Source organism: Olea europaea, unplaced genomic scaffold (genome assembly GCF_002742605.1).
Source record: "Olea europaea var. sylvestris unplaced genomic scaffold, O_europaea_v1 scaffold1162, whole genome shotgun sequence".
Classification (NCBI taxonomy): Eukaryota; Viridiplantae; Streptophyta; class Magnoliopsida; order Lamiales; family Oleaceae; genus Olea; species Olea europaea.
Window position 1 is genome coordinate 178,589 of NW_019229022.1, and position 18,627 is coordinate 197,215.

The 18,627-nt window shown below is 36.1% G+C and overlaps 1 protein-coding gene across 1 annotated transcript; it reads left to right on the top strand.

Annotated features, from left to right (window-relative positions):
* The first annotated feature begins 1,345 nt into the window (after positions 1-1,345).
* On the top strand, positions 1,346-10,106 carry LOC111373779 (putative late blight resistance protein homolog R1A-3). The gene is made up of 7 exons (XM_022996341.1): positions 1,346-3,900; positions 4,059-4,071; positions 5,749-5,799; positions 5,907-6,044; positions 9,419-9,454; positions 9,677-9,850; positions 9,960-10,106. The coding sequence occupies exons 1-7, from the start codon at positions 1,346-1,348 to the stop codon at positions 10,104-10,106; spliced, it is 3,114 nt and encodes a 1,037-aa protein (XP_022852109.1).
* The last annotated feature ends 8,521 nt before the right edge of the window (positions 10,107-18,627 follow it).

An 18,627-nucleotide genomic window follows, 5' to 3' on the forward strand; every position in this document is an offset into this window, starting at 1 on the left:
ATCACGTCAAAATAAGGAAATAATATATTCCCAATAAAATCACGTGAAAATAAGGAAATAATAATTTTCCCAAAAAAAATCCTTCTAATTTGGGTCACAAACCCAATACTCCACTTTCCCTCTCCCATTCAAATAATCCTACGAGGTAATTTGGTATCTAAGCGAAATCCATTGGCGCCTCATCCAAAGTGAACACTTTCGAAGTGAGGCATCACTTTTTGTAGCAGTGTATTCTTGAGGTGGTTGTCATCTCCTGTGAAGGGCATCTTTGACATGTGTCAAGTTTGCCAAAGACACTCCATACGAAGATACTCTGTATGCTTGATATAGATTTGACAACGTTATAGCTGGTATGCTCAGTGAACCTTTTTGTCGACTTTTCAGATTATAGGCCTATAACATATGTGGCTACTTTTCAATTTATGTCAGCTAGGATTGTCACATTTGAACATTATTTATAAGCCATTAGGATGAGGCCACGCGTCAAGTATTCCATGGACTTTAATTCTTCTTTCTTGGACTAAAAGCTTACACTTACTGTCTTCCAAAAGTAATAAAATTTCGAGTGCAATTTTGAATATTTTTCACACATTTTCTTGGTAATATTCATTCTTGAACTCGGAACTTATTATATTCATCCGTTGACTTTCTCCCACTGATCTTGGTATTCAGTCTTGAACTCAGAACTTATTATATTCGTCCATTGACTTCTCCCAGGCACTAATACTTTTTCCGCCATTTGACTTGAGTGTTGGAGTGCCCGTGGTCATCGCATCTCGCCGGAGCTATGGTCACGATCATTCTAACATGGTGTCCAAGTTTTTACATGTTACATAGATGTGAAGAGCGAAAAAGTTGAAATCTGTTGACTGCAAGACCTCATAGAATTTCGGGGTCAACAATATCCATACATATAATCAGTAGAATATGATGACTGGCGCTGTTTTAATTTCAACTTATTTGGTGAGAAGTCCTCGTCAATTCAATAAAAAAATGTATTTTATTGTAAATTTGTATTGTCTTTCTTCCTCTAGCGCCCAGATTGCTAGCTTTTCACTTAGTTTAAAATTTGCAAATTGCATCAACTTTCTTTAACAATATATATTTGCATAGTTTGGTGTGAAGTCTGCATCCATTCAATAAACAAAATTTTCTGTTTCAATTTAATATAATTTTTTCTTCCCAAAGTCTCCATTACCCGCCTCTTATTCAATTAAGAAATTGCAGATTGCTATCAACATTCTTAAACAATATATACATTCATGATGTGTGGGTGGAAAAGATCTTGATTGCTTTCATTTGCTTCAATTCTCTATCATCCAAGCTGTGATAGGAGAGAACAGAAATGGCTTACGCTCGCGTTCTTTCTCTTACTCATATTCTACAGCGCACCCTGAAATATGATTCTTCATATATTCTTCCTGGGGAGAAAGAACAAATCGATTCCCTCCTTATAAAAATTGTTTACTTGCAAGATTTTCTTCATAATTTTCCACAAGAAAACATCGAATCAATAGAAGGTTTGGAGAGAAACATCAGCGATGCAGCATGTCAAATAGAAGATATCATTGAATCCTGGATTGCACATCGAGTTCTTGAAGAATCTGCAAGTCATAGCGGTGACATTTTTACGACTTTATTCCATAAAATAGAGAAACTAATTGAAGAAGTTGATTCCATAAAGACAAGGGCTGAGAAGATTGAGGATGAGAGTGGCATACAAGAAGATTTGGAGTGCAGCACCTCATTGCCTGTTAGTTCATTAAAACCAGTTTCTTGGGATCAGAGCACTATGGTTGGTCTTGATGATGCCTTCGCAGAAATCATGGATAGTCTTGTTAGAGATTCATCAAAACTTGAAATTGTCGCAATTGTTGGCATGGGTGGCATCGGTAAGACTTCACTTGCTCACAGAGTTTACATTGATAAATATATTGTGTATCATTTTCACATTCGTGCCTGGCTCACTGTGTCTCAAGAATATAGTGTGCGAGGAATCCTACTAGGCCTCTTAGATTCCATGAAAATACAAATTGATGAGAGGAATGAAAAGAGAATTGATCAATTAGGAGAACTTCTGTATAGGAACCTAAAGGATAGGAGGTATCTTTTTGTAATGGATGACGTGTGGGATATCAAGGCCTGGGACAGTGTGAAAATATATTTTCCAGATGACAAAACTGGAAGTAGAATCCTTTTGACTACTAGGCTAGAGAATGTGGCTAATTATATCAACTCTGGTTCTCCTCTTCATCGTGTTCGTTTTCTGAATGACGAAGAAAGTTGGAAGTTATTTCGTCTGAAGGTGTTTGGAAAAGGTTTTTGCTCTATTGAACTGGAAGAAATCGGCAAGAAGATTGCCCAAAATTGCCGAGGACTTCCACTTGCAGTTGCTGTGATTGGGGGCCTCCTATCAAAGGCCACTAAAACACCACATTACTGGAGAAGTATTGCAGAAAATTTCAGTTCGGAAATGACTTCAAATGATGAACAATGCTTTAAGATTCTTTCTTTAAGTTATAAACATTTGCCTTATCATTTGAAAGGGTGTTTCCTATATATGGGAATTTTTCCAGAAGATTTTGAAATCAATGTCAAGGTACTTATCAAGTTGTGGGTTGCAGAGGGAATCCTCAAACCAGCATGTTCTAAAACTTTGGAAGACGTAGGAGAGGAGTACTTTTTGGATCTCGTTCAAAGAAGTCTTATTTTGGATCAAAAGAAAGGGTCCAATGGAAAAATTAGAACATGTAGAATTCACGATCTGTTACGGGATCTTTGTGTCAGAGAAGCTCAAAAAGAAAAGTTTTTCCATGTCATTGAAGGAAGTCTTTATGGTACTCAAGGAAACACTAGTATGCGCCGTGTAAGTATTCATGATAAGAAGACTTTATCATCTTTTCAATTTTACCATGCGGCTGAAGGGACTCTCCAGTGTGAAGACAAAACACTATCATCTGTAGAATGTTCTTTCGATTCTAGGTCACTTAAAGTACTGCATATGCAGAAATCTGATCATTTGCCAGATGGAATGGAAGAATTGGTTAACATACGGTACATCTATTGCTACCATACACTGTCCATTGCATCAATAAATAAACTTCGGAATCTACAAACAATAGTTTGTTGGCGGTATTGTTGGAACAATAGTGCATCCATTGAACTACCACCAGAAATATGGAAGATGCCACAATTAAGACATGTCGAGTTGACTGATGATGTACTTCTTCCTGATCCTCTTAGTTCAGAAATTGAGGGGGAAGAGAATTCTATTGTTGTTCTAGAAAACCTACAAACACTCTCGAAGATAAAAAATTTTAGATGGACAGACGAGGTCCTAGAAAGAATTCCAAATCTACGGGAATTGGCTATCAATTATGATTATATGACGGCGGCTCGTTGGAAAGAAATCTGTATCAATAATCTTGTCCATCTAACTAAACTTGAATCATTAAACTATTGTACTGAATTGACGCACCCAAATTTCCTAGCCGATATCACTTTTCCGACATCACTTAGAAAGTTGACTTTAGATGGCATTTATACTTCCAACTTGCCGATTCTTGGTTCGATGCCAAATCTTGAAGTGCTGAAATTGAGACGCAGTACCTTCCTTTGGCAAGAGTGGGAACCAAATGAAGGAGAATTTCTTAAATTGAAATATCTGCTATTATGCGACATTGGACTGAAGCACTGGAGAGCTGACAGTATCCACTTCCCGAGTCTCGAGCGCCTAGTCATTTCAGTTTTGTTGCATTCAACGCTGGATGAGATCCCTAGTGGTTTTGGACAAATTTTGACTCTTCAATCCATCGAGCTGCATGGTTGTGGATATTCAATTGTAGAATCAGCAAAGAAAATAGAAGAGGAACAATTGAGTTGGGGAAATGATGCCTTCAAGTTATATATTAAATAATAATAAATGTGCAGAGTTTCAAAATTGCCCATTCCAATCGTTTGCATGTACCATTTTCTTTTGTGAACATTTCCATTTTTCGATTTTGGCTTTCTTATCTTTCTCTGCATTCTTAGTTCCTTTCCTCTGAATTTTGATACAGTCTCTGGTTCGAGGTATGAGAGCTTAGTCTAAACCAACTTCAATGTAGGAGCTGTGCATTAAGAGTGCAATTAAATTTCTCTAAAATTTGTATTGTACAACCATGAATTCATTTAGTGTCCTTGTTTGTCTATGTTGTTTCTTCTGCTTTCCTCTCTCCTTATTTGTGGTTCTCACATGATTTTATCAATGTTAATTGACAAAATCATGCTTCATGTATCATTGTTAATCTTGCCATGCTGGAGATATACAGTTGTGTGCAGTGCAGTACTATTGTTGGATAATAATTAGGAATTACCCTATTCATTACAGTATCAGAACACTCAATTTTTGCTTACAATTGTGGAGTATTTCAGATAATAATTTGATGGCTAAACTGTTGATTATTTCAAATAATATTTTGAAGATTGAACTATGGAGTAAAGAGATAGTACAAGTTAAAATTTTGCTTGGTTACAGAATAGACCTAATCTCGCCCATCATGTTGTGCATTGAACATTTAAGTATTTTTATTAGTATCATGTTTTTGCTCAACTCATTAGTCTTATCCATTACTTCTATATATCCTATTTGTCGAGGTTACTCTATTCAAAGCATGTATATCATATGATTTGCATTCTCTCACTTGTTGTTTAGTGTACGATGAACCAAATTGTCCACACCATTCATGACAGAGGGCAAATCGTTCATACCCTGCCTCAATTCCAAGGTGCAACCTGTCATAAAATTAAGAACTTGATCCCCTCGAATATGGTGGATGGAATGAAGGACAAAATTCAATAATCGATAATATTATGTAAATTCGTGAACTTCCTGCTTCCTAGTTTCTCTTTCAACCTCGCCTTGGGGAATAACAATTATCCCTTTCCCCTACACAATCCCTCATCACTTACGAGGTTTTTACAATGTTGAAACAACAATTATTATTATCGTGCTCTAGTGCTTTGCTTTCTTCTGTTTCTTTGCAAAGGTGGTGAGACGTAACTATAGATTATGCTCTCTCCATTGTAATTAATTAAAAAGTATCATAGCAATCTATATATATATAGTATTCTTACCATTTTGTAATTTTTTTTTTTTACTAACAATCACCTAAAAATTGAATAGGAGTTGTCACAAGGATTCCTACTCAAACAAAGCTCATTATGATCTTATGGCGGATCCCATGATATGTTTGATTCCAAGTAAATAGTACAATCCATCTTAATTAATACACATTATTTCAAGTTTAAGTGGATAATATTATTGTCCTAGGAACAGTAGTCAGCTCTTGTCAGCGTTGGTAGCAATTAATATTAAATTTATTATGTCAAGGAAATATTGTAATCACGATACTAAACATTTAATTTTGATGCAAATTTAACTCAAACCTTTAATTTGTCATACACACAATACCAATTTTTTCAAAAATACGCACATGAAGTTCAAATGGATGATTTTTGTTAATTTGACTGTTAGTTATCAATAAGAATAAAGTTTGACCGCTTTTGGCCAATTTGAAAAGTGTAAAAAGGTACTTTCATATTATTCTAGATAAAATAATTATATAAATTAAATAAAGTTTCAAAAAAATAAATGAAAGGTTCTTCTTCTGCTTCCCTCTACCCCCACCCTCCATTCCCATCCTTACATTAAGCTTCTTGAGGACGGGTCTTGGAGCTGCATCATGGGTTAATTCCCTGACCCAATAGGTGTCTGAGGCTACCCCAGCAGATTTTGATGCCTTCTCTGTTGAAACAACGGTAGCACCACCCTCCATTTTTCTCTAAGAACTAGCAAATTAAACTGAAGAAACCCAAACGAAATGCAGACCAAACAGTTTGGATTCTATCAAATGGCAAAAATATAGTGTTATAATGGTATAAGGAAAGATTATATTGCGAACCTAACGGTGGTGGTGGTGCCTGGTGTTGAGGAGGTGGCGCCGGCGGTGGCGGTGGCTTTTGGACTTAGTTTTGGTTTTGGCGGCCAGGAATGGGGATTGTGGGCAGAGGGAAGGAGAGGAACAATTTTTTTTTCCCCTTTTTTTATACATTTTATTCAATTTATATAATCCTTTATGTAGAATAATATAAAAATGCCATTTCACCACATTTAAATAGGTCAAAATTGGTCGTTAAACTTTTTATTTATATGGACAACTAAGGGTCAATTAATAGAAAGTCAGAAACCATCCAATTGAACTCCATGTGAGAGTATTTAAGGGTTTGGTACCGTGGGTTTCATTAATTAAATGTTTGGATCAAGTCAGCACAAAAGTGAATGGTTTAGTACCGTGGCTACAATTTTCCCTTATTTGAAACCAAAAAAAATCACAATCATTCATGTGCTAGTTGTTTAAAACGAAATTTGACATGAGCGGCGAGTAGTTCATTGTATATCTCTATTATTTTATTAAGACAAATTAAAGTGTGTTTGACTAAGCTTAAAAAGATTTACTTATATGTAAATTTTTTAAAAATCTCCATTTTTATTTATTAAAGTTGAAAAAGCAAATTACTTATTTTGAAAATTAAGAAAATAAATTTCAAATTATATAACTGTTTTTGTTATAAGTTCAAAAAATTAAAATATCCAAGCATTTTTAAGCCCTTTTACTTTAAGGCAACTATGAAAATTGGCTTGTTATATTGATTTTTTTTTTTCCTTTTTTGTCTAAAAAATCTTCTCTTTACTACAAAAAAATATAAATATCCACTATAGTCACTTCTAAAATAGTAATTTCTCTATTTGACCCCAAATTGTTGGTTGAGTTGACAAGAACTTTTGTCCATATTATATGTTTGTTCATCTTCTCTTCCTCGCCTTCCTTTTGTGTCTTTATCTACTTACAAAAACTCAGGTAATATGGCATTCTTTAGAAAGACTTCCAATTTCAAAAATTAATTTTTACAGATATGTCATTCCAATACTTTCCCAATTACTATTATACACGAAAATATAAATTAAAAAAGAAATGAACCAAGTCTATAAATGGAGAGCAATTATTTTTATAATTAAATATCGACCGGAGAAAAGGTCTTGTAATAGCTATTTAGGACACTATTTTTCAAATTTTGGTTATTCTAGTAGTACTTAAATTTGTTTGAAAATTTCAATACACCAAATTGATTATATATATAACCAAATCAAAAAGATCTATTATTGTTTGTACGGGATGTTTAGAAAAGCACGTCAAAGTGTTCCCTAGACTTCGTCCATACGAGATGTTTAATATTACCGTCTAACCATGATTTTAGCTTTTTAGCATTAGACTTTGTTTAGGTCCACTTAAACACATAAAACCTTGAACTTTGGCCTTACCGTCTAACTACACTTTCAGTTTATCAAGCATTACTAATAATGCATGGAAGCATAATTAACAAGCCCCAATGGATCCATTGATATTCTCAGCTTCACTACACCAATAAAATCATTTTGCAACACTTAAAAGACATTATTCATTGATTGAATGTCGCTGAAGGAGTTTATGGCAAAATTCTAATAAGCGAATGCTACGATTGGTTAATTTTATTGAGTTTTAGCAATATTTTTAAAATGAATGCTGCCAATGCCACATTTTGCAACATTCATTTGAACGTTGCAAAGATTTCCACTTTTTGCAACATTCATTGAGCCCTACAAAAAATCCCACTTCTCGCAATGTAAAATGAATGTTGCTGCAGCTTGCATGTTTCCCTTTTGGTAACTTTCAAGTGAATGTTGCGAAATGTCAGGGAACATTCAGCAACGTTGAAAAGTTGTCCGACCCAAATCAAGAGAAAAACTCAACAAAATCATTTCAAATTAGCCCTAATTTATCCTTTCTTCTCGTCTCCACCTCTCACTTGTCTCTCATCAAAAAAGCCTACCCAACTCACTTAAAAATGGCCGAAATCTCCACTTTCAGCGACACCCAGGCTATGCCCATATCTAGGTCGACCAAGCACCTAATTCCGCTCCTAATGATATATTTGTAACATCAAACAAAGGTGCGAATCGAAATCCACAGCAAATTTCGTCTACAATGAAACCGGACAGTTCAAAACCAAATTTCAGCGCCGACGATGCAAACCAAGGTCACGGACCACCTCCCCTACCACCGCCTTATCATGACGAAGCTTTTGCACATATGGGTCATCAGCAATATTAACTCAATTTGGCAATTTGTCATCATTTGACTTTTTTTAGTTCTTGTCTGTGAAGAGGTTGGTGCTTGTGGATGGTAAATTTCTTCGTGTGCCCTGTTTACATGTATTATAAGCACACATACACTTGTTTATATAAACCATCAATGTATGTTTCAAGTTTCAAGTTTCAAGCTAAGCGACCATTAAAAAGCGTAAAAGCTGGCTAAGGTAGTGGGTGATTTTTCAAAGAACGCTGATTTTGAAGTCTATATGTATATGAAATTGCTATGCAAACTTACGAACATCATTCAAATGAATCCTCTTAATTTTCCTTGCAACTTGTTCAAAAGAGCGAATTTGCAATGTGGCAGATGTGCAAAGTTTACACAATTAATTTAACTCATGATTTTGTCCAAGATGATCCAAGTAATAGATCTGAAGTTTCCAATTTTATTATTCTAATGTTTGAAGGTACATATATTGATGATGACATACTTTTATTCAAGGCTAAAACATAGGAAAGAAATGATCTTTGTTTCAATTCCAACCTTTGATAATTCGGGGTACTTTTAGTTTAGCCTAGTCAAACTAACCATTTTTCACATCGACCAAATTTTTTTAAACATTCACCGCAATGGCCTTTTGAAATGTAAATGACGATTTTGCCCTTTTATGTTATGTAATTACAAAAACATATCATTGTTAAAAAGACAATAATATCCTTTCTAAATAACAAATAAACCCAAACACTTCCCACGTAAATTTCAAAACCAAATCAATTTTCTTATCAGTTTCTGCAACATAGATAATAAGAAAGTTCATTTTTCATCTGCTTCAACATTGAGATCTTACAAAATTATGCAAAGTTCAACAAGAAAATATTATTCACAACCATCACTCAAATTGGTAAGTACATTTACGTATTTTTAATTTTGTTATATCTAAATTAGTATATTGTTTGAATTTTTAAATCTTATTTCGACTTGGGCAAATAAATTTTTACAGTCTTAAATGGATCTATATTTTATTTTAGCAAGAACGATGAAGAAAATTCGTCTGAATGCATATTATTTAAGAAAAAACTCATGGGCGTCTGCAAAATCGAAAAACCAAACAGATGCCAGCTGTTTGTTAATTGTTACTACGACTGTTAAAGTCGTGTGTTAGGTAACAGCCGTTTGTTTCCAATTTTTTTCCTTATTTTTTCCACTTATTTACAATTTTTTTAATAAATCGTCATTTCTTAATGCAGATATGGGATCGGCTGCAATCCCAGTTTGTTGCTTTGGTAAATTTGAAATGAAGAAAAATGATCGATGTTTGAAAATGGACGAGTAAAAGACATGGTTCTACTGCAATTCTGATAACATCAAGTACATCATATGCACTAATGTACAATGAGTTACAGAACTAGCTCAAAGTCGACCCCTCTTAATATGACATGAAATTGGAATCACTATTCGGTAAGAAAATTCCACCTGTAACAATTACTTCTGAAGTTGAAATGCAGATTTTAATTGAATTGAACCAGAAAAATTCTATTCTTATTTACGTAACTTTGGTGAAGAAGAATGTCCCTGAGAGTGAACACGAAGATTTCAATGGAGGGGATCATAATGTGAATGATTTTTGGAATACAGTGGAGAAAGCTCATGAGGGTTCATCACCAAGATTTCACTGTTACGTACAGAATTCTCTCGACAGTTGAAGACAACGAGAATGAAAATGCATTCACAAATGAAAATTTGAATGCTTTATCCTGTTGAGGACGTGAGTCGAGTGAGAACTCACAGGCTGGACCGAGTACACGATCCACTAATTGTTCGCGTTTAGTTCCCGATGACAAAGATTTATATGTCGAGCAATGTTCGAAACAAAGAAAGATTTATAGAATGTTATGCAACGGATTGCTTCGAAACAAAACTTCGAGTTTAAAGTGAAGAAATCAAACAAGTCGACGTACACAATTATCTACATTGACGACGGTTGTCATTGGCATTTGCAAGCGATGAAAATAGACACAAACGAGTTCTTTGTAATTCGTAAGTATGCAAGGGAACATACTTACGAAGTTGGTATTCGTCGAAATGATCACAGGCAAGCCCGAGCATGGTTCATTGGTCAAGAAATAATGCACAAGTTTCAGGACCCACGAATGATCTATAGACCTTCGAACATCATTAATGACATCCGTCGAGAATACAGGGTGATCATGAACTATCAGAAGGTTTGGAAGGCCAAAGAATGGACATTGGATGACTTCATGGGTTCGACCGAAGAGAGTTATTCTAAATTGGCCAGGTATTTTATTGTTTAGTTGCTTATTTAATATTTTAATTGTTAATTATTTATTTCAATTGTTTTTTGTTTATTTAATATGTAATTACTTATTCTGATTATTGTTTATTTAAATAGGTTAGGAATTGCTATAACATGGGGAAAACTAATAATGGATCGACATTTTTTATTGAGAGGAATGACGAGAATCGCTTCAAGTATTTCTTAATGGCCCTTGGGCAATGCGTTTGAAGATTTCAAAACGCGATGCGACCCCTAAGTCTAGTAAACGGTACAACCCTTAAGGCTAGATACGAGAGCAAGTTGATTATTGCCACATGTCAAGTGCCATCATCCAAATTTACCCTCTTACATTCGACATAGTTGATGGAGAGAATGATCTAGCGATGCATTGGTTCTTCACGAAGTTGAGGGAAGTAATTGAGGACATCGAAAACCTTGCATTCATAACCAACCGAGAGCAGTCAATAATAAATGGTATCGTCGAAGTCTTTTCTGAGGCACATCATGGTATTGTATGTACCATATACAGGGAAACCTGAAGACTAGGTATCGAGGCAGTGGCATCGTTGTGTTGTTTAGGAGAGCTGCAGAACTTACACTTTGAAGAGTTTGAGAAGTTCATAGTTGAAATAGAAAATAAATCGCATGCTGCATGGGAGTATCTAACAGAGATGGGGATCGAACATTTCCAGGACGTCGATACAACATGATGAGGTCAAACAATGCGGAGTTGCTCAATGCCTTATTCAAGAAGGATCAAGAGTTACCAATTCTTACAATGATTGAGAACATTCGTGAAAAGTTAAAATAGTGATTTCATGATTGGCGTGAGGAATTACAGAGTTGCACAAGTGTGCTAGCTCCGGCTCAGGAAGATAAACTCTTCAAGACTCTAGATATGGCTAGAAAGGTATGCGTAGAACCATTGGATCAGTTTCGCTTCTCTATGAGATATGCACGTAATTTCAGATATATTGTGGACTTGAATGGTAGCAGGTGCACGTGTAGACAGTTTTAATTGGAGATTTTTATATGTGCACATGTAGTGAAGTGGCTATACATAGATGATCCCCACCACACACCTTGTGTAGTGCTTTTTATACGGCTAATTATTGGAGAACATTGTATGTCGAAACAATATTCCTTGTATCAAAAGAAGTCGAGTGAGAAGTTTTCGATCACATTCTCTCACTGAATAATTGTTGCCACAAGAAGTTGGACCACATGCTTTTAAACGTAGACGAACGTCTAGAATACGTCTACCAGAGAATTTTCCCAACCTCGTAAGTGTGACAAGTGCGACACAGCGGGGCATACATAACGTTTTTGTATAAGTTAAATTCCACTACATAGTGATGCAACAGATGTGTAATAAAATTTATTTATTTAATATTTATTTTTAATTGGTTATGAATATTAATTGTGTATGTAATTTTCATTTTTATTTAATTAATTGTTTTTAATTAATTAATTAATTATTTATTTACTTAAATAATTAATATACATAAATAATTAACATCATAAATGAAGTATTTAAATAAAGAAAATAATACACAACTACATTTAGACACGATGTACAAATCAATATTTAAAGTGTTTACAATCATTTCCTAATTACGAAAAAATCAATATTTATTGCATTTATGGATCACAATTAAATTCGTATAAATCGCGCGCTAACTTATTTCTCCAAATTTGTATCCATGATTAGTTGATTTCATCAACCTTGTGTCCTATACTAAAAAATTTTATGTACTTTAACATGTCGCAATTACCCATGCAATTGGATAATAACGAGTTAGATCATTACCATGCAGTTAAAAAATCAAGTATTAAATTTAAAAAAATTTACAAACACTTACAATATTGTCTGCCTCGCCGTCTTCGTGTCCCGTACGATGGCTAGTCTGTCCTACATAGTCAACCCCGCCCGTCTAGCCATCATAGAAACGAAAATAGCGATGGACTCCAAATTTTGCTTGAGCTGACCTTGTGTCAAACATGAATGATTGGGGGTCGTACACATAAATAGTAGACTCAGCGAATATAATCTCCAAAGTTATACAGTGATGATTCATGATCAATGGTACATACATATGCGTATAACCCTCCCATGTCTTTTCCTCGACAAATGGCCACATCCCTATGGTCTACTAGAGCATATAGTCGGGCACCACATACTTCTTACTAGTACATTGGAACGACTGTACTCAATGTTAATGGTTCGTCCGAACTCCGAGTTTAGTATGACTCAGCCAGGACTGTCAAATGATCTGGATATCTTTGAACTGGATCACACAAGTTCATGGCCAGGTCGATTTACTACATTAAGAAATACTAATAAAAAAGGGCATTATTTCATTCCGTAAACAAAAAACTATGTACACATAAAAAATAACAATATGACTACTTCACTTACATCGTCGGCGAGCCAAGCTCTTGAAGTGATGATTTCGTGGAACCACTTATAAGCATCGAAGATAGTCATTTGACTGATCGTACGACTGGCCCTGAAAAAATAAACAGAAAAATGTTAAAGAAGTATATACGAGTAATGTAGCATACTTTACTAATATCATGAATACTTACTCGAGCAAAACTCTTTTCCACTCCGTCTTGAACGCTTTCCATTTGACATGTTTCACCTCCCGAAATAAGTTGGGAAATGTCCCATCAGCGAACCTCCTCTTCTTTATCTCGACAGTGAAGGGAGAAACAACGTACTGCAACAGCAATATCGACGTCTTTTCGATTGCCTGCTCAGTCATGTTAACATCATGCTTCTTACCCTCAGTTATGACGGGCCTCCTTTCCTGTTTCTTTTCCTCCTCTGCCCCAAGGATTGCCTGCTCCGTCATGTCAACCGCACACTTCTTACCCCCTCCGCCGCCTCTCCCATCCCCATCGGGGCTAGCCCTTCCATGGTCTCCTCTCCCATCGCCTCTTCTGTCCCCATCGAAGCCATCTCCTTCGTTCTCCCATTTCCCGCCACCTCTCCCGTCCCAATCGGGGATAACAAAAATGATTCTAATGCATCATCTGTCAAAAATTGTAGGTGAGCTTTCTCTCCGCCACCTTCTCCATCACCCTCTCTGCTAGTCCATCGCCTACCCACAATATCACCTCCGAGCACTGCAACCTCATTTTGGAGGTCTACGACGTGGGCACGTAGCACTCTAACATCGTAGGATAAGTCGTCGACCCTCCCCATCAACTGTCGCTCCACATCCGCTCGAGATGCTCGCCAATGATGCATCTGAGGGCATCGTGTCTCTAGTCGCTTCACAAAGCACGCACTGAGTACGGGCACAGTCTCATTCCCTCAAATCTATAACATATACAATTATTATATATAAATTTAGTAGTATAAATATTTTGACGTTGATTATGTAAACATTTACCTGCTCCATCAGGGACAATCCGTAGATATCGTACTTGTGCATGGGCCCCTTGGGCTTTAAGTACGATCTGATGAAGTTGTGTACGGTGTCCTCGAAAGATCTTCGGCCCTATGGATAGTTGTTAAAGCCATAGATGTCATTGATGATCTCCAGGTGGAAAAGGTCGATTGCAGTCTTCTTCTGGTGACACCACACCAAGGTCTTAAGGATGTATTCCAGACCTAGCTTTAGTTCGTCTAACACTAGTCACACTCCCTGATCACTTCGATCAGCTGCGGTAGAAGTACCATCCCCTGTCGCTAGAAGTAAGTGTCGTATAGTTTGTTGCCTCTCTAAGTACCGTCATGAGCTGTTTCATCGCTTGTAATCTTGAGTCTAGTGATTAGGGCAAACTCGAACATAGAAAAACTGGCGACCTTGCCCCCGAGGTCGAAGTGGAGGGCATCGCCGTCGATGACTTGGTCTCTGCAATGCCAACCTAATTACAATTCCTAAAATCCCAAGAATTTTGGTCACGCTACAACAATTCTCCACCTTGAACCAAATTCCATTACAAGAAATTATTCCAAATGTCTCCAAATAAGCACATTCCACCTCTTCGAAGCCCCACTGGGCTAAGCTAATGACAAACACCTACTAAGTTTAACTAATGCTCAATCTTAGCAATGGGAAGTGGTTTTGTCATCATGTTGGCAGGATTCTCCTTGGTATCAATCTTGCTCACTACAATGTCACCATGAGCAATTAATTTACGCACAAAATGATGCCTCACATCAATGTGCTTAGTCCTCTCATGGAATATCTAATCCTTAATTAGAAATATAGCACTTTGGCTATCATATTACACTGTAGATATCTGCAAGTCTTTCCTGATTTCACCAATTAATCCCCTCAGCCACATAGCCTCCTTACAAACTTCAGTAATAGCCATGTACTCTGCCTCTGTTGTAGACAAAGCTTCTGTATTTTGCAAAGTAGCTTTCCAGCTGATAGCAGAGCCTCCAAAGGTAAACACATACCTTGTGAGTGATCTCATTTTATCAAGATCCCCTACATAGTCTGAATCCACATATCCAATGACTCCTTCTGAATTGCTTCCAAAATGCAGACAAACATTTTTAGAGCTTTTCAAGTATCTAAGGATCCACTGCACTACTTTCCAATGGTCCTTTCCAAGATTTGCCATGTATCTGTTAACTGTACTGACTGCATGTGCCAAATCATTTCTTGTACAAACCATTCTAATTATTTCATAGCCTTTGTTGTGCTCCCTATTGCAATGAATTTTACAAAATTTTGACTTACAATTTTCAGGGGACGGAGGTGCTTCGCTTGCTATGTTTGGTTCGAGAATGTGGAATATTATTTCGAAAATATTTATAGCACTTGTATTATCGCACAATACCGTCATAGTACCCTACTCAACTCCATAATCACTCAACATCTGTGTCATCCTAAGCATTTGAGCACAACAACTTCCTGCAGCTATATATTTGGCTTCAGACATGGACAAAGATGCAATTTTGCTTCTTACTTATCCAAGCTACAAGATTGTTCCAACATAGAAACGACCACTTGGTGTGCTTTTTCTATCATTGGTATTCTCAGCCAAATTAACATCAGAATAGCCAACCAAATAAAGATTTGAATCTCTAGAGTACAAGATCCCATATCTATAGTGTCAATAATGTATCGGATGATACGCATCACAGCACTTAAGTGTGACTTCTTATAGTCAGCCTAAAATCTCGCACAAACTCCCACACTAAATGCTATGTCTGGTCTACTACCAATAAGATAAAATAAACTACCTGTTAGACTCATATACAATGTTTGATTAACACTTTTACACGTGAGATCATGACCTAAATTAACACTAGTGCTCATGGGCATTCAAGTGAGTTTCCTACTATCTAATCTAAATCTTTTTACTGGTCCTTAGCATATTTTGATTGAGACGTAAACACCCATCATCCATTTGCTTTACTCGCAAAACAAGAAAGAAACTTAGTTTTACCACTAGACTCATCTCAAATTCTTGTTTCATGCATTGGGCTAATTCATGAGTGAGAGTGTCAATGGGAGATCCAAAGATGATTTCATCTACATAAATTTGTGCTATGGAGATGGTTTTCTCCATTTGTTTAATGAACAATATTCTATCCATACCACCTCTCGAGAACCTATATTCTAAGAGATAAGTAGTTAGTGTGTCATACCAAGCTCTAAAATCTTATTTTAGTCTATACAAGGCCTTTTTGAGCTCATAGACATAATGGGAAAACTTAGGATTGATAAATCATTTCGGTTGTTCAACATATGCCTCTTCTTGAAGTATTTCATGAAAGAAAGCACTCTTGGCATCCATTTGATATAAATTGAAACCTAGGGTATAAGCTACAACAAGTAGGACTCTGATATATTGAAGATGAGCTATAGGGACAAATGTATCATCGAAGTCTATATCTTCTACTAGAATGTGTCATTGGGTAACTAACCTAGCATTATTCCTAGTTACGATACCTTGATGATTAGTTTTATTCTTGAATATTAGCTTAGCACTAATAATGTTACAATCCTCAAGCCCAGGTACCAAACTCCAAACATCGTTTTAATGAACTGGTTTAGTTTTTCATGCATTACATTTACCCAACATTCATCACTAAAGGTTTCTTCAGTTTTTCTTAGATTTAGTTTGGGATACGTAACTAGGGATGTCAAGTTATTCACAACTCTCCTATGTAGTCTCACCCCTTCTTCTAAATCCCTAATGTTATTATCATTAGGATGAATAGAATTAACTCTAGATGAAGGTTCCTCAAGAAGTTTAGGCTTAGCACTTGGTGATTGTTTCATAGGAAACTTAGTCTTATCACTAGATGATGGTTTCTTAGTTGAAATATGTAAACCTTTTCATGAGCTTGGAGGTTATGGGTTAGGTATTTTTATATATTCATTGATAGGATCATCACTTAATTGATTTATTTCTTCCACATATCCTAATGGTGCCTGCTCACTCAAAGCATCATCAATAACAACATTTGTGGATTCCATCATTACCTACGTACGAGAATTGTATACATGATAAGCCTTACTATTCCTAAAGTACCTTAGAAATATTCCTTTATCCCTCTTAGAGGCGAATGTACCAAAATTCACTCTATTTCTCAAAATGTGAAACTTGCTACCAAATACTCCAAAGTATTTTTTAAAGTAGGCTTTCCAATGAGTAATTGCTTTCATCAAAGTACAGAAGTACAAGTGACTAACTCATTTTGATATTTATATGGGTTAAGAATCAAATTTAGGCCTTGATATCAATTGAAATAATAAAGTTAGTGATACGACCCGTCCTGAATCACTTTATAGACCCGAAACGTGACATGCATATAATAACAATAACCAAGAGAGGAATTATTCTTGTAATCATGATAAAATCATCAATATATACTCGAAGCATTTTCATTTGAAACTTCGATTTTTATTTGGGCCATTGAAACACCTACTATGCACCGGATAGAGTTCTGTAAAATATCACCAATAGCAATCAATAATCAACTGGGCATAGTCGAGTGGCCCATCTTCCTGTGATCACCAGAGGTACATCCCCTGACGGCCTCCATAGTCACCCAGGACGTATCCCACCCGAGATGCTAATAATCACAATATCACAGTCGAGTGGCCCGTCTTCCTGTGATCACTAGAGGTACATCCCCTAACAGTCCCATGATCACCCAGGAAGTATCAGCAATCATCATATCACAAAGACATGGCAAATGGTCAATCTTCCCGTGATCACTAAAGGCACATCCCTTGACTAGCCTTGCGATCACTCGAGAAGTAACACTTACTGCTAACATAATAGCACGTCTCGAATGCCTTAATGCCCTAGTAGGGGTCGATAAAACATATCTCAATTTCAACCTCAAAGTAATCCGTATACAATCTTTAAATTCCACATATGTCTTAATAAAAGAACATTTTATAATAATCATGTAACTGAGATAATTCACATAACACACGTAACATAATAGTATAATCAACTTGTCAATATTTGAAAATATTTAAGCTATGTTTCTGTTTGTTAACTCCTAATCACCTTGGACTATCATATATTATATCTAAACCAAAATCATATCGCCATAATCCAACATATATATTCTAAGGTTAGAAATATGTCTACGTGCCATGTCAAAAGATATATAACACAGGATCCCCAACATACAACACAATAGGCAATAAGCTCAAACTAGCAACCCACAAAATAACCATACAGGTCGTCATCCATGTACATTGAACTCAAGAATCCTGGAAGAGCTCCACAGCTAGCCCTAATCTCTATGTAGTTCTATGCTCACCTACAATGCAAGAACTACATAAGCCAATGCTTAGTAAACAAAAATCATGCATGTCATGAATATGAGTAATAACGATATATGCCTCTTTGCAATTTACTTTAAACATCATGATAAAGATGCGTCATATTCCAATATTCATTAAAGTCGACTGGAAATCATTTCATTTGAAATCTTTCATTTCATTGGAACATTGACCCACCTACTATGCACCAGATAGAGCTCTGGATAATATAAATATGAATAATTAAATGACCAATATGAAATCGACACCGGTGAGTGGACCATCCTTTCTTGACCACTAAAGGCCCGTCCCTCAACTACCCCTATAATCACCCAAGAAGTCTCCCACCTGGAGGGCACAGTCTAGTGGTCCACCCTCTCATAATTACCAAAGGCCCATC

Bases quoted from the DNA above. Each gene is read 5' to 3' on its own strand.
- LOC111373779 (XM_022996341.1), top strand. From the start codon at position 1,346: ATGGCTTACGCTCGCGTTCTTTCTCTTACTCATATTCTACAGCGCACC. The intron at 5,800-5,906 runs GTAGCACCACCC...GCAAAAATATAG, and splicing joins CCTTCTCTGTTGAAACAACG to TGTTATAATGGTATAAGGAA. The intron at 9,455-9,676 runs GTAAATTTGAAA...GTTGAAATGCAG, and splicing joins AATCCCAGTTTGTTGCTTTG to ATTTTAATTGAATTGAACCA.